Here is a 15,682-nt window from a genome sequence, read left to right as displayed (position 1 = left end):
CTGACCCCTGCTCTAGAAGGAAGAGGAGAGGTAGAGAGAGAGGCATCTTCCACCTGGATCACTGCACACAGGACAATGCTGTTCTGAGAGGATGCACGGTTGTCAAAGAAGGTGCTGTCAACTTCACGCTTCTAACAAAGATAATCTAAGTCTTGATCCACAGGTTTCATAACTTTTTCTTGACTTTATTGTGAACAGCTACAAGTCTCTTGCCTTCTTCAGTGATCAAGCCAGCATCCATAAAGGGGTCTGTTGCGATGGTAGCTGTAGCACGGAGGCCAACGCTATATCTGATGCTCTTGCACAGCAACATTATGTATTTGTATTGCATTTGCCTTTTTATGGAAGGCGTTCTTGGTTTTCCTAATGCCAATTCACAGGCAGCATGGAACGCCGCGCCCTTGTCTACTCTACACCTGGGGGGAGGCAGGGGCCATCTTGTCGCCCCTCCCAGAGTGGCACCCGGGGCGCTCCGGCCCCCCTTCCTACGCCCCTGCCTGGTTGAGCTAAGAGATTGGACATCTTAGTAGATGTCTTGAGGGAACTGCTGAATTTGGCATCTCCCCTGCATTTTAAATGCACACAGCACGGCATCAATGCATTATTTTATTAGCATTTCGCCCTCATGTTGCCAATAAAGCCATCAAGCCCAGAAGAGGAAAAAAATGAGATTCCCCTCGCTCGTTTCCTCAATTGTCGCTTCACAAACTGGATTGTGACTCACAGAATACATTGTGTTGTGAGGAAAACAACCGCCATATTTGAAGGAAGCAACACCCATCTTGAACCAGTAAGAGGTCTCAAGGGTTTCTGGGAGAGGAAAACAGTGGGTGCGTACACGAATGCAAGCTTCAGAAGGGAAAAGGGTATAACGATTCTTAATGAGAACGGCGTAGGGGCAGCATCATTCAGCAGAAGTGCAATGCAATAAGCATGGTTAAATATTCATCAACAAGCATCTGTTGATTAATCTAATGTCATATAAAATTTTCATTAGCCAGATGCAACATTTTGTCTTGCTGTCAATAAGGGAAGCACCGAAAGGCAATTAAAAGTATCCTGAGAAGATAGAAGATGCAATGATATGTTCTCAATGAAAATCACTGTATTTTCTGTAAATTGTATGGATAAATGGAAATGGATTATTTCTCAACTTATTGTGATAGACTTGTGGGGTGGGGAGGAGGTTAGGCTGTATGCTGAGACGTTTCTAATTCCTGGGCCCCTTTCCAATTCTTGGATTAGCCACACTAGCTACCTGGTGAGCCAGTAATGGAACAAAGACAGTGGCTTGGTGCCAGATGCAAATGGGTGGGCCACCTCCCTCAATTGACTGGTAGTTAGAAAGACAAAGGCCACAGTTGAGAGGGGAGATGGGTGAACTAGAAGCTGGAAGAATCTGCAGGCTGTGAAGCCAGAGAGAGAGAGAGAGAGAGAGGGAGCTGTGATTGATTTCTGTTTGAATCCAAGGCTGTGGCAAGAAGCAATACCCTCTTGGAGGGTGTAAATGCACTGAACCCCTCCATCATAGGATTAGATTGTATGGATGTGTAAATAAACCCTCCCCTGTATTACCTCACCATGGTTCAGCGCCAATGGATAGCTCTAGCAGAGAGGCATTTGGAATAGCCAGTGCCATGTATAGACTAAGCTATGGCAGGTTTCTTCAGAAACAGATAACCCCAGATTGACGGAAGCTGCAGCTCTGTCTGGGTGGTTAACTCTACACCCGCCTTTTCTGGTTAAAAGGAGCCTTGTCCATTCGCACTTTGATTCTTCCTCCAAGCTGACAACCTTGTCCCCAGACGAGGGGAACACTCACCTCAGGAAACGTACCAGAAGCAAGTTGGGCTGAGGAAAAGGGACCTTCCGTGACAGAGCACAGGGCCTGCATATCCTTATGAAAAGGAAGAAGATGTATCTCTCCTCCAATTTCTTTATATGTGAATGGGGAAATGAGTGAACAAAAGACGGGTGCCACTGTCAACTCTGGTTTGGCCCTAAAGCAAGCCCTTTTCAACAACAACAACAACAACAACAACAACAACAATTTTATACCCCACCCATCTGGCTGGGTTTCCCCAGCCACTCTGGGCGGCTTCCAACAGAATGTTAAAATACAATAATCTATTAAACAATCCAGTAGCACCTTAGAGACCAACTGAGTTTCTTCTTGGTATGAGCTTTCGTGTGCATGCACACTTCTTCAGATATTTCTTGGTATCTGAAGAAGTGTGCATGCACACGAAAGCTCATACCAAGAATAAACTCAGTTGGTCTCTAAGGTGCTACTGGAAAGAATTTTTTATTTTATTTTGTTCTGACTATGGCAGACCAACACGGCTACCCACCTGTAACTGGAAGTATTAAACATTAAAAGCTTCCCTAAACAGGGCTGCTTTCAGGTGTCTCCTAAAAGTGTGGTAGTTGGTTTTCTCTTTGACATCTGGTGGGAGGGTGTTCCACAGGGCGGGTGCCACTACCGAGAAGGCCCTCTGCCTGGTTCCCTGTCACTTGGCTTCTTGCAGCGAGGGAACCGCCAGAAGGCCCTCGGCGCTGGACCTCAGTGTCTGGGCAGAGCAATGGGGGTGGAGACACTCCTTTTCAAGATACTGTTGCATGCCACCCCTATCTCTGAGCAGTGCCAGATTCCAGCGCTTCCAGGTGTTTACTCAGGGTCTGTGTTTCCTTTGGGATGAGGTACAGCAGAGACGGCAGCGTCTTTAGGATCGATGGTTTATTTACGCATACAGTCGTACTTTGTTTTGCGGCTGGGATCCATTCCGGAGCCCTGGCCGCTAGCTGAAAAGGACGCAGGGCAAAGTGTTGCGTCTGCACACGCGCACGGAGCAGTTTGCGCTTCTGCGCATGCATGATTTAGTGCTTCTGCGCATGCGTGAGCGGCAAACCCGGAAGTAACCCATTCCGGTACTTCAGGGTTTGCCGCGGACGTTTGCTGGAATGGATGCTAGACAAGGCGGACGTTTGTGGACGTATTACTGTATATACAGCCTGAGCCTATGATGGAGGTGTTCATAGCATTGTTGTTGTTGTTCAGTCATTCAGTCATGTCCGACTCTTCGTGACCCCATGGACCAGAGCACGCCAGGCACGCCTATCCTTCACTGCCTCTCGCAGTTTGGCCAAACTCATGTTAGTAGCTTCGAGAACACTGTCCAACCATCTCATCCTCTGTCGTCCCCTTCTCCTTGTGCCCTCCATCTTTCCTAACATCAGGGTCTTTTCCAGGGATTCTTCTCTTCTCATGAGGTGGCCAAAGTACTGGAGCCTCAACTTCAGGATCTGTCCTTCTAGTGAGCACTCAGGGCCGATTTCCTTGAGAATGGATAGGTTTGATCTTCTTGCAGTCCATGGGACTCTCAAGAGTCTCCTCCAGCACCATAAGCATCAATTCTTCGGCGATCAGCCTTCTTTATGGTCCAGCTCTCACTTCCGGTACATTACTATTGGGAAAACCATAGCTTTAACTATACGGACCTTTGTCGGCAAGGTGATGTCTTTGCTTTTTAAGATGCTGTCTAGGTTTGTCATTGCTTTTCTCCCAAGAAGCAGGCGTCTTCTAATTTCATGACTGCTGTCACCATCTGCAGTGATCATGGAACCCAAGAAAGTGAAATCTCTCACTGCCTCCATTTCTTCCCCTTCTATTTGCCAGGTGGTGATGGGACCAGTGGCCATGATCTTAGTTTTTTTGATGTTGAGCTTCAGACCATATTTTGTGCTTCCTCTTTCACCCTCATTAAAAGGTTCTTCAATTCCTCCTCATCAATTAGTTAATGAGCATTAATTAGCATTAACACCCTCCATTCTGGCCTTTTGTCTTTCTAACCAACGGACAGTTGTGGGAGGGAGGCCCACCCATTTGCCGTCTGGCACAGAGCCACTATACTTTCCTTTGAGCTCTGACCAAGCCCTGGTCAGAAACGGGGCTCTGATCAGAGAGTGGAGGCCGGCTGTAATGTCAGGACGTCATTCACCTTGCGAAGTCCCAGGTTCATTTCTCCATGGCAGCCCAGATCCCACGAAAGTGGGGATTTACACCGCCAATCTGATCCTAGTCAGAAGCTGGCAGCTGATCTCTGAAAAAGCTGAAGCCTGACAACCGAATTGGCAGAAAGAATTATAGCAGTCAAGGTGAGATACGATAATTAATGAGTTGGTGTCTGCAGGCCAGCTTTGGAGCAGAAAGGCTGATGTTTTCCAAAGAACGCGGCTTTGCAACAGAGATTATTTGGTGACAGAGTGTGTGGAAATCTTAAGTCCCAAGTCTACAATTATCCACTGGTAAAGTGACACAATATTGCAGTGCAGTCAGTGTTTCTCAATTTCTTGTTGCTTGGCCCAACTTCTGAATTTCCCAACTCTCTGGGAACTAGGTAAATATGCAGAGATTCATGTGCACACAGCATATGGCTATGAGAATCTGCTGGCATTAGCAGAGGCCAGGGAAAGAAATGGGAGGGAAAGGGTTTTGGTTTGTTGGGGTTTTTTTTGTTCTTGCTTTTATCATGCATTTTGTGCTTTCACGTTGTATTTTTTTGTTGTGAAGTGCCCTGAGATCTGTGGATGAATGGTGGTATACAAATTTAATAAATTAATAATAATAATAATAATAATAATAATAATAATAATAATAATAGGAAAGGCAACAATAGCTTTAAGTTGGAAAGATAGAGAAAAATGGACAGTAGATGCCTGGAATAGTTATTTGTTTGAATTTATCCAGTCGGACATTGTTGCAGTCATGTCACAGGAAACAACATGGAGGGTCAAGTCCACTACGATAAGGAACAGATGGAACCCCTATCTTCAATGGATAAAAACTACTGGAACAAAAGACATTCGGTAGAAACTAAAGACATTATGCCCGTGGCTGAGGACAATTGTTTGAACCCTTCCAATGGATATTTAGGGAGGAAAAGGGAAAAAAAAACTATATGGGAAATTTAAAAATTGGAAGGAGATAATATAATGTATGTAAAAAATTCCCGTACTTGAATAATTTTTTAAAATAATAATAATAATAATAATTGCTATCATTTGCAAACCCTGCAAAATTCACTAAGCCTGCTGCAGTCTGGACCAGGATGTGTGCAATGCAGTTGATTGACAGAAAGAGAGAAGAACGAGGTGGAGAGGTGGGGGGATAGCCAGGAACTCTCGCCTCCCTCTAGCGGATGCTGCTAGCAGAGGGACTCAGGAGCTGTGGCGGTTTCACCAGTGATATACCGCTGAGTGAAGCCGACATTGCGGTCCTCATACCAGTTCTGAGCGATGTATCAATAGATTGCCCAGGCCTAATGGGGGCCCAATGTGATGGAACTGCCCAGCCCTTCGGTTGGATTTTAAGCAGCGGAGTCAAATAGCGTGCATTCCATTGGGAAAGACCAGGTTTGCCAGGGGGAGAGGAAGTGTTGGACTCATGTGGGGCGCTCCCCCTCCAATGCTCTTTTTCAAGGGAAAGGCTGGCAGGAGGGCTCAATGGGCAGATACCGATGACCACCATTTTTTCTTGGGAATATTCATACAATTCCATCTACCTAACAATTGGATCATTACTCAAGTGAGTCAACTGACACTCCTCGGATCTTGCAAAAGCCTATTCTGTAAACCAGGACCCAGATTTCAACAAGATTTCATGAGATACTGTGCCAGTGCCCTGCATCCAACAAATAACTGGGAAATTGCATTTTAATTTTTGAATTTTTGAATTTGTATTTTAATCTGTATTTTAAATTGATTGTTTTTATGTTTTTGCTGTGATTTTAATTAGTGTTAGCCGCCCTGAGCCCAGTTTTTGGCTGGGAAGGACAGGGTATAAATAAATTATTATTATTATTATTATTATTATTATTATTATTATTATTATTATTATTAAATTGACGAATAGTTAGAGATTTGGATCGAATACAAATTAGCACCTCTTAAAGTTGAAAGTTATAGAAATCCAGCATGCATATTTTTAAACTGCAGGCAATAAGTTTTTAGATGAAAAAATGTTGTTTCATCTCTGCTTGGCACCAGATGGCCCAGTATCAGAGTTCTGGCTCACAGACTAACCCACCACTCCAAGTTATTTGCATGAACTGTTCTTATCCGTTGATACAGCTTGTTCTCTGCATTGGCTTTTCTTGGAATGAGAAAGCACAATGGCAAAGATAGCTCTGTGATATCTGGGGAATACTTCCCCTTCCATCTGCCTCAGACTCCATAACAAAACATGTACCGTCCCATGTTCTGAGGATTGAGATCAATAATTCAGAAGCATCTCCGACCAGAAATGAAGTCGCGGTTCTTGTTACACTTTGGAAGAACAGGATAAAGAGGAAAGAGAGAGGAGTATTGAATGGCTTGCAAAAATAAAAAAAAGAAAAGAAAATGTCCCCAGGAAAATCTTTGGGGAATGCTTTCAACACAAAATGTGCTCCATTTTACAACAAAAAGCAATGGGCAGGAAGGTGTCACACAAGGCTCTGAAGACACCCTTCCCATAAGATAAATCTCAAACTCAGCAAGACCATTAAACTTCCATGTTACATTAAAAAAGGGAACAAGACTCTTAACACCTAACCAACATACCAAAGAAAGCAGGGAGAGTCTAGATATAAAATGTTTTCGATCTTTATTATTTTGCTTTTATTGTACTTTACTTTATTGTACCCATTCAGCCTAGCTAACGAAGGCCAAGCTTCAAGAAAAGGGGTCTGGCAGAGAAAAACAAATTCTACACTGTTCTAAACCACACCAAGGTTGAAGTTACAGATAATTAACCTAAGAAAGGTTAATTACGGATTGCTCAATTAATTAAATACTGATTAGTAAATACATGTTCATCATTCTTTTGAAAGAAATAATGTATAGCCACTCCCCTTGTCTGGCTATGTCCTTCAGTCTATGAGCTTCTTGAGGACAGGCAACCTTTGAGTAAAACTCAGGAATGCCTTACAATGGTGATATGGCACACTTATTTGGCTTGGAGGGGACTTTCAGGGAGGGAAGGTGGCGCAATAGATATCTGTTGTCGACACTCTGTCGACAGAGATAATTATGTGGTGACTAATGATAGCTAAGTTATACTGTATTTACTCGAATCTAATGCTCACCTCTTTTTTTTGGCCAAATTATCACATTTTTCACTCCATAGGGCGCACCTCGTTTTTAGAGGAGGAAACCCAGTTAATTTTTTTCTGGGTTTCCTCCTCTGAAAGCCCTGTTTTTTTTGAGGATCAGCTAAAGGTTTTGCAGCTTTTTTTTGCAAAGGGGGAAAAGCAAAGCTCCTTTTGCAAAGGGGGAAAAGCAAAGAGGAAAAGCCCTGTTTTTATGGGGTTCAACTCACATTTCTGCAGCTTCTAAAGGAAAGGGAGCCTTTTCTACAGTTTCCAGACAGATAATCTAATCAGCCAGTCACATGTAGCTGGGGAAGCAAACAACCTCCCTCTGCAGCACATTCAACAAAGGAGGGCGGGGCTGAAAGGGAGCCGGGGACTCTTATCTCTCTCCCGATCTCTTGCTGATCAGCTGCTGAGCGGGATCCTTTCAACACCCCCTTTTCTCTTTGTAAAATAAAAAGCATGATCCTCTTTTGGCCCCTGGACAATTCAGCTCCAGGGACCACCATTTGCTCCATAAGACACACAGATATTTCCCCTTACTTTTTAGGAGGAAAAAAGTACGTCTTATGGAGCGAAAAATACGGCACGTTGCGAAAATTAAGGTGCTCATTCGATTTGATGGCACATTTACATTCGCCAGCAAATACTCTCTCTTTTTTTGGTTTCAAGGTTCTGAAAACTGAAGTGCGCATTAGATTTGATGGCGCATTAGACTCTAGTAAATACGGTAAATCTTGGTTATCACATTTCTCTGTGGGGGAACAGTGGAAACAGGAGGTTAACCTTCGCTACTCTGAAAAGGCGACTCTCCACGCTGGGATACTGAGAAGCTTTGACTGAGGTGATTTGTCTGCCAATTTACTGGATCCATGCTATTTTCCACATGGTCTAAGTAAAATAAAGTTGGCTTTAATGTCCATAACTAAAGGGGCGGGAAGTACTTTTTATTACAAAAAAAGGAGAAAATAATCTGCCAAGAAATTATTCTGATTATTTTTTATGAGGAAGTCCCATTAAGGTTATGGAACTGATTATATTTTACGCACACAAACCCGTTGGGTAATTAATTGGTGCGCAAGGCAGAATTCGTACTCACACTTGCCAATTTATTTATCAGATTTTTCTGCCACCTGGCAATCTATAAGGATCCCCAAGGCAACTTATATAAAATATCATGTTGCTGCTGCTGCTGTTGTTAATAATAATAATAATAATAATAATAATAATACCACCTGCTCTTCACCAGCAAGTCCCTAAGCAGGTTACAACAATTGACAATACAAAACTAAAAGCAGTAAAAACAAATCACATCCACAGGAATCAGGTGGGAGACCTGCTTTGATGGGTTTAAACTGGGACAGCTTCCACCTCCTCTGGAATATGGTACCATTTTGTCGTAGCATCTGCTGCTTCTAATCAGAACTTCAGGTCCTTCTACTGTTTGAGGGCAACAAGAGCAGCTGCTCAGTAAAGGCGGCTGAGTTTTCTGTGGCCTGGGTGTACTCTCGTTTCCTAGAGCTAGACATCTTTTTATTGTTTGTCTAGTTACAATCCCCTCCCCCCCCCCAAAGAGTGAAACCCAAGTGCCACTTCCTACAAAACTCCAAGAAGCTATCAGATGAATCTCAATGCAAAAATAATTGGGCTTTCTCACAGCAGATGACAGAGTAATCACCCGGTCAGTCTCCTGACATTTTCCATTGCTTCAAGTTTACTGACAAACGACAACAGCACCACTGAGATAACGTTGCTCACCTTGAGAAGTAAAATCTTATGAATGGTCCTTGATCTTCCACAGTGAAAGGGACTATATCAAAACTACTTACCCTCAGGGTTACAACACCACCACCGATTAGCTAACACCCCACCACCACCACTGGACTAACGGGTGTTACTTACATTGAGTGAGGATCCCAGTTAAGGCATTTTTGAAGTTCTCCTTGGCTTGCTCCATTTCTTGTTCGTGAGTTGCCTTTTCGTTCATGAGTCGGCGGATATGGCTGTTTGCCGACTGCACCATGGAATAGAACTGGTTGGCCGTCCGACGGTTCACCTCGCCCCGCTCGATCCAGGTAACCAGCACCGAAATAGCTTCTGAAAATTTGCTGTCGTCTACAATCAATTCAAGAAGTTCAAATTACGATTACATGCTTTGTGCCACGAATACGCTCCTGCCCTTATGAATTAATAGTCTCATAAATAACATTTATGATGTTTCTTACACTAGACTTCACTTAACACCCTAACATAAAATTTTATAAATTGTCATCTGAAGTCCTAATTACTATGAGTCTTGTAAAATGTTGTGGCTTGAATTTTCGTCCAATAAAGCAATATGGAGCAGCTTCACTCTGGGAATAATTATATGATAAGGATTTTTAAGGCTCTCCCTGCTCACAGTCAGAGTAAGATGAAGAATCATTTAAATGTAAACTATTAATTTATTTTGTCTATAGCGCTTGGCGTGGCCAAGTGCTCTGACCCTGAAGCCTTCCAGCCTTGTAGCTTTGAGCCAGGGTCTGCCCACCCATGAGACAAGGTGAGGCAACCAAGATCTTAATAAAGATATTTATTTTCCCCTTGTTCATTCACCCCCTCTTCCCTGGTGGGGAGCGGGCAGCAATTTGTGGTTCACCTCAGGTACCCAAATGTCTTGGGATGCCAAGTTGTAATTGATTTTCCTGGGGGGGATAATTTTACGTGTGTGTGTGTGCGCGCGCGTGCACGCGCGTGCTGCTATCTTCACTAATGAGCATGACATTGGCATGTGCCCTGGGAAGGGACAATTCTGAGCACACCGCTTTTTAATCAATGTTTTCAATTGTCTTTAATAAATAGGTTCTTTAATTTGTGCTAAGGACATCTTATTTAGGTACTACTGAATAATCGCTTGACTTTAATAGCTTATTTTAAAAGGTAGGCAAAAAAAATAGTGTTCCAGTGCTAATTAAAATATTTGCAGGGGGTGGGGGAAATTAACATGGTACTAAATTGGTGTTGCTCAAAAAGGAAGTGTGGCTATTTTAACACATTTTTAACTTGACTAAATCACTTTTTCATTTAAATATTTAATTCCACAAATATTTCATTTTTTAAAAATAACAGGGAGAGCATTTTAGCACAAATTGAAAGCCTGGTTTTACAAAGTGAGCTTCTTCTCCTTCTCTGGCGAGTAAGATTGTCTTCCATAAACACAGTTTTAACAATGAGTCCGTAAGTGACTGCGGAGGCCAATTCTGGATCCACATGTCCTTCCACAGTGGGGACATTGGTTTCCGGGTGGGAGTTGATCACGGTGTGGATTTGCCAAGCTTGCCTTCCTCTTAGCACGTTTCTCCCTTGCGTCCTGAGTTCGAGTGTCTTCAAAGCCCATGACACCTTTGGTAAAGGCTGTTCTCCAACTGGAGCGCTCGCAGGCCATTGTTTCCCAGTCATTGGTGTTTATACTATATATTTTTTTAAATTTGCCATGAGACAGTCTTTAAACCACTTTTGTTGACCACCAGCATTACGCTTTCCATTTTTAAGTTCCGACCAACGGAGCACACCGGTACCAACAGGAAAGGTAATTTGGACATTCAATGGAAAACTAGGACTAGCTGTAACTCCCTGTCCCATGACTTCAACCCCGCCAGGATGAGATAGATAAAGGTGGACCAGGCCACTGGTGGGAGTGACTTTTTTCATGACTTTGAAAATGGGACAAAAGGCATCCCAAACAGGACAGGGGACGCTGATGTTCAAAAACGGGCCAATCCTGTTTTTTAAGGGATGGGTGGCAACCCTACCCTGGAGGGCCGCTGACGATACGGACCAAGGGTCTGACTTGGCGCAAGGCAGCTTCCTATGTTCCACTACCTCATGCCGCCATCTTGAGGGAGGCGCTGCCTCAAACATTCCATTAGATTTTCAAAGAGAAATGGAGCAAAGCGACATGGAGTGATGGCACTTTGTATTCCTTATAAATGCCTAGTTCTACGTCGCCATTTGCCCCTCCTCACCTGAGCCGAAGGAAAGAAAACAGGGAAGCAATTTTAAATGGGGAACATAGGCAACATGGATTGAGTCGAACCACTACTTCACTTGAAATTGCAGCCAAAATTATGCCAAAAACCTTAAACAAAATTTATGTGTGATGTGTGATTTATTTGTGGGTGGCTTGGGGACCTTGACACGCAAATTCTCTGAGTGCTCACAGGAAAATCTAGGCCCGCGTCACCGGCAAGCTGCATGGGCCTGCAAGCCTATTAACAGTTAATTGACGGTTCTGTACAAGGAGAAAAATCTTCATTGGTTCTGTAATTAGGAGATACAAGTTGCTAACAATTTAACAAGTGCTAGAGGGAAATTATTCACAGTTCAACTACATTACCTAACATAATGCCCTCTCTACGGGTTATTTTTAAAATCCTAATTTCATCTCCACTCCTTGCTTTCTAAATTGATGAGCCGACTGCCCAGTGGCTTTACATGCTGAAATAATTATCTTCCTTGAAAATAGAACACAGATCTCCTCCTAAGCTTCTGTAAGTTCACCTGGATCCCCGACAGTAAATTTATTTATTTTCCTGCTGGAGATAATAGAATCCAATTTAAAAGCTGGGCTTGGTTTCCAGCCTTTTGCAGCCTTTCCTTCAGAGTCAAGCTGACACGGTTCAAAAAATATTACTTCAGAGGAATGAAAATAAAAAAATTGAATGCTTTGTTGCTTATATAAATGCTCTTAGGTAGAATTGATTTGCATAACTGATCTTTTTGTTGTTGTTTAGTATACTGGAGCACTTTCTTATATTAAAAAAAGTCATTCTTCTCCAACTGTAAAGTATATTTTAGAAGAAATTATTGCATTGATGGCAGCATGTCAATTACTCAAGCATACACATACTTATGGGAAGTGCCATTAAAACCTTGTAACACAGACTTGTCTTGAAAACCGTGATTAATATATTTGAATGCCATCGGCTGATGAAAGTCAACCATCTGGGTGTCCAATGTAAAGTATCTGTTCAAATGTTTGAACCTCAGGTCTTCAAATCTGCAGATAAAGCTCTCATGTTGCAACCCCCCCCCCCACTCTCTTGAGAGGGGTGACTTCTGGGTGACACTCAGAGAAGCTCTATTTGTGAGATCCAATGCCTTTGCATAGCCACCAAAATCAGTAGCCCTTCTGTGGCAGGGGCTGTGGAGGTGCCACCATAAATATGAACCAACCCATTGGTCCTTTTGGCCTACAAAGTTGGCAATGCGCATTTATCAAGCTGGGTATTCCCTATTGCAGCCATCTCATTGGCTGTGTGACCCTGGGCAATGCATCTTGTTCTGTATGAGCTTGGCATCAGTTCCGAAACATTTTCCCACCGGAGACCACTTGAAAATTGCTGAGGGACTTGGCGGACCATGCAATGTTTTTCTGTCTGTTGTAGAAATGGTACCACACTGTCTAGGTGCTGTGTGATTTTTAACAGTATTTGAAATCAGCAATCTGAGAGGAGGAGGAGGAGGAGGAGGAGGAGGGGGAGGGGGAGGAGGAAGAAGAAGAAGAAGAAGAAGAAGAAGAAGAAGAAGAAGAAGAAGAAGAGAGGAGGAGGAGGAGGAGGAGGAGGAGGAGGAGGAGGAGAGCAGTGGGATGAACCCAGCTGCTCCCCATGTTGTGAAAAACAGTGACAAATGCAAGAATCTGGAAACTGAGCAGTTAATTATCTTACATCTACCCACCATGTGCACATTTTTAGTTGTTATTCTTATATTTTTATTTCATTTTATGTAATTTTACAATAGATAACATATAATAAACAAGAAATGTAACAAAATTCTTGACCATCTTTGCATTATTCAGCCCTGAGTGCATTCAGAGTATCATGTGTGAAAGGAAAACACATTGCCATTATTTTTAAGCACATCTAGCGTATTTTCCCGTTTATAACTCGCCGCCGTGCACGGTATAAGATGCCCCCTATTTTTCGGGAGTCCACATTAAGAAGATGGGGTTGCTGAGCTTTTTGCGAGGAGGACTGCCCAGAGTTGTTGAGCTTTTTTTTTAGGGGGGGGGGAATTGCCAAAATTCACTCACCCGACTGACCGTCAATCGCCCGCCCAATTGCAGCAGCGACAGCCAATCAAAACCAGCCCTTGCCGCAGCCACTAATAACACACCCAGTAGCCGCTGACAATCACTGGCTCGCAGTAGCAACCCATCCCACGTCGTCGTCCCCATGTACTAGCCATGTATAAGACGACCCCAATTTTTCTACATAATTTTAAAATAAAAAAGCATCGTATTATACACAGAAAAGTATGCTACATGCTACAGCCTGCACTATCCCACCTGAACAGCTATACTGAAGTTAAGAGTGAGACCAGCTTTGTTACACATTAATATGCACACAACTTATTGTGACAGAGTTGTAGATTTATCGACCTTCCGATAGCATGGCTGGTAAATGTCCCGTTACCTTTCAGTTTTTCTGCCAGCAAAGTTGCTTCGTGTTCCGAATAATGCATTATGGCGGGCGGAGATGGGGGCCGCATCCGATCTTCTTCCATTTTGCGCCTGTGACGCTCCTCTCGGGCCAGCATCCGCTGCTTACATTCCCATTCATAAAAGTCATCTCTTGCCTGTGCAAAGTCAACATGAAGTCGGCCTGAATCTTTCTTGTCCGTACTAGATCCTAATCTCATGCGATACCCTGGAAACAACAAGCAAAAACCACGTCAGGTCTCCTTTCCTTTATTTACGTCCATATGTGTCACATCATGTCAATGAGTTAACATCTGTGCTTGCTGGTTTGCTTGAAGCCTGCCTATTAAAACGGTGGTTTCATTATGTGGAAAACAAGAAGCGAACAACACTCCATCCAGATATAAAAAGAGGAAGAGAGGATTGTAGGCCCTTTCCGCTAGCTCAGCTCCTTCACTCTTTGAACTGGCTGCTACAAATACTCCATATGTGAAACCCATTGTCTGAGTTTGCTGTCTTCCTCCTCCTGAGAGGGGTAGCTAATGCCACAGAAGCCAGAATCAGAATTCAAAATGACCTTAACAGATTGGATAGCTGGGTGTAAGCTAACAAAATGAAATTGAGTAGGGACAAATGTAAGCTTCAGCACCTTTTCCCATTTATGTCATATTTTAGACTTGAGAGCGGGGCCTGCCCTCTTATTGCTATTTGCAACCATTATACCAGGGTTCCATGATCACTGCAGATGGTGACAGCAGTCACGAAATTAGAAGACGCCTGCTTCTTGGGAGAAAAGCAATGACAAACCTAGACAGCATCTTAAAAAGCAAAGACATCACCTTGCCGACAAAGGTCCATATAGTTAAAGCTATGGTTTTCCCAGTAGTAATGTATGGAAGTGAGAGCTGGACCATAAAGAAGGCTGATTGCCGAAGAATTGATGCTTTTGAATTATGGTGCTGGAGGAGACTCTTGAGAGTCCCATGGACTGCAAGAAGACCAAACCTATCCATTCTCAAAGAAATCAGCCCTGAGTGCTCACTAGAAGGACAGATCCTGAAGTTGAGGCTCCAGTACTTTGGCCACCTCATGAGAAGAGAAGACTCCCTAGAAAAGACCCTGATGTTGGGAAAGATGGAGGGCACAAGGAGAAGGGGGCGACAGAGGATGAGATGGTTGGACAGTGTTCTCGAAGCTACTAACATGAGTTTGGCCAAACTGCGAGAGGCAGTGAAGGATAGGCGTGCCTGGCGTGCTCTGGTCCATGGGGTCACGAAGAGTTGGACACGACTGAACGACTGAACAACAACAAATACCAGGGTTTCCCAAAGTTGGGTCTCCAGCTGTTGTTGGACTACAACTCCCATCATCCCTAGCTAGCAAGATCAGTGGTCATGGAAGATGGAAATTGTAGTCCAAAAACAGCTGGAGACCCAAGTTTGGGAAAACCTGCATTAGACTAAAAAAATGGTTAACAGTGGCTTAAATAAAGAAATGCACCCATCTGCATTTTGAAGGCACATAACACTTCTGTTGAGCCAAATGCACTGTCAATAATAGAGTAAAACAAACTGATATTCTGAACGTGATCCCTGTGCTTCCACACAGCAGTTTATTGTGGACTCGGTGTTGCACACCCATGCAAGTTTTTGCATCGTCCACACAACATCCTCATCAAAATGCCACATCTTTAATTCAGATTCACCACTTATTGGGAAAATACACAAACACACACACACAGTACTGGTTTTAATGGGAAAAGAAGTATGGGACAACATTTTAATGAGGAAAACATGTGAATGCTGCATAAAACTTGCCTTCAGGCAAGCACCAACTCCACAATAAACTGACACCCTTGGTTAAAATGAACTTTTTATTGCTGCCTAACAGCTTATTTTGCTTAACCCCCCCCCCATATATTTTATTAAAGTTTGAAAAAAGATATACAAATGTTAATATCAAATACCCAATATCTTTTTTTAAATATCAAAGATAAAAAACATAATCTACATAAAATGCAAACCAAGAAGTGGAAAAGAAGAAGAAAAAAAGAAATAAATAAAAATTGGAAAAGAGAAAAAAATGAGAACTT

The 15,682-nt window shown here is 43.1% G+C and overlaps 1 protein-coding gene across 4 annotated transcripts in view; it reads right to left on the bottom strand.

The window, feature by feature from the left end:
* The window catches only part of ENOX1 (ecto-NOX disulfide-thiol exchanger 1), a 104,200-nt gene that overhangs the window by 61,234 nt on the left and 27,284 nt on the right, over positions 1-15,682 (bottom strand). For all 4 annotated transcript variants that reach the window (XM_033154287.1, XM_033154290.1, XM_033154291.1 and 1 more), the window contains exons 5-6: positions 13,586-13,819; positions 9,033-9,245 (exon numbers count right to left, since the gene is read on the bottom strand). In XM_033154287.1, coding sequence (XP_033010178.1) covers positions 9,033-9,245; positions 13,586-13,819 — 447 coding nt within the window. The remainder of the gene's footprint in view (positions 1-9,032; positions 9,246-13,585; positions 13,820-15,682) is intronic.

The sequence above is a fragment of the Lacerta agilis genome, chromosome 7 (genome assembly GCF_009819535.1).
Source record: "Lacerta agilis isolate rLacAgi1 chromosome 7, rLacAgi1.pri, whole genome shotgun sequence".
In the NCBI taxonomy this organism is placed as follows: domain Eukaryota; kingdom Metazoa; phylum Chordata; class Lepidosauria; order Squamata; family Lacertidae; genus Lacerta; species Lacerta agilis.
The sequence above is the reverse complement of the archived record's forward strand: the minus strand, read 5'-3'. Positions and strand labels throughout refer to the sequence as shown.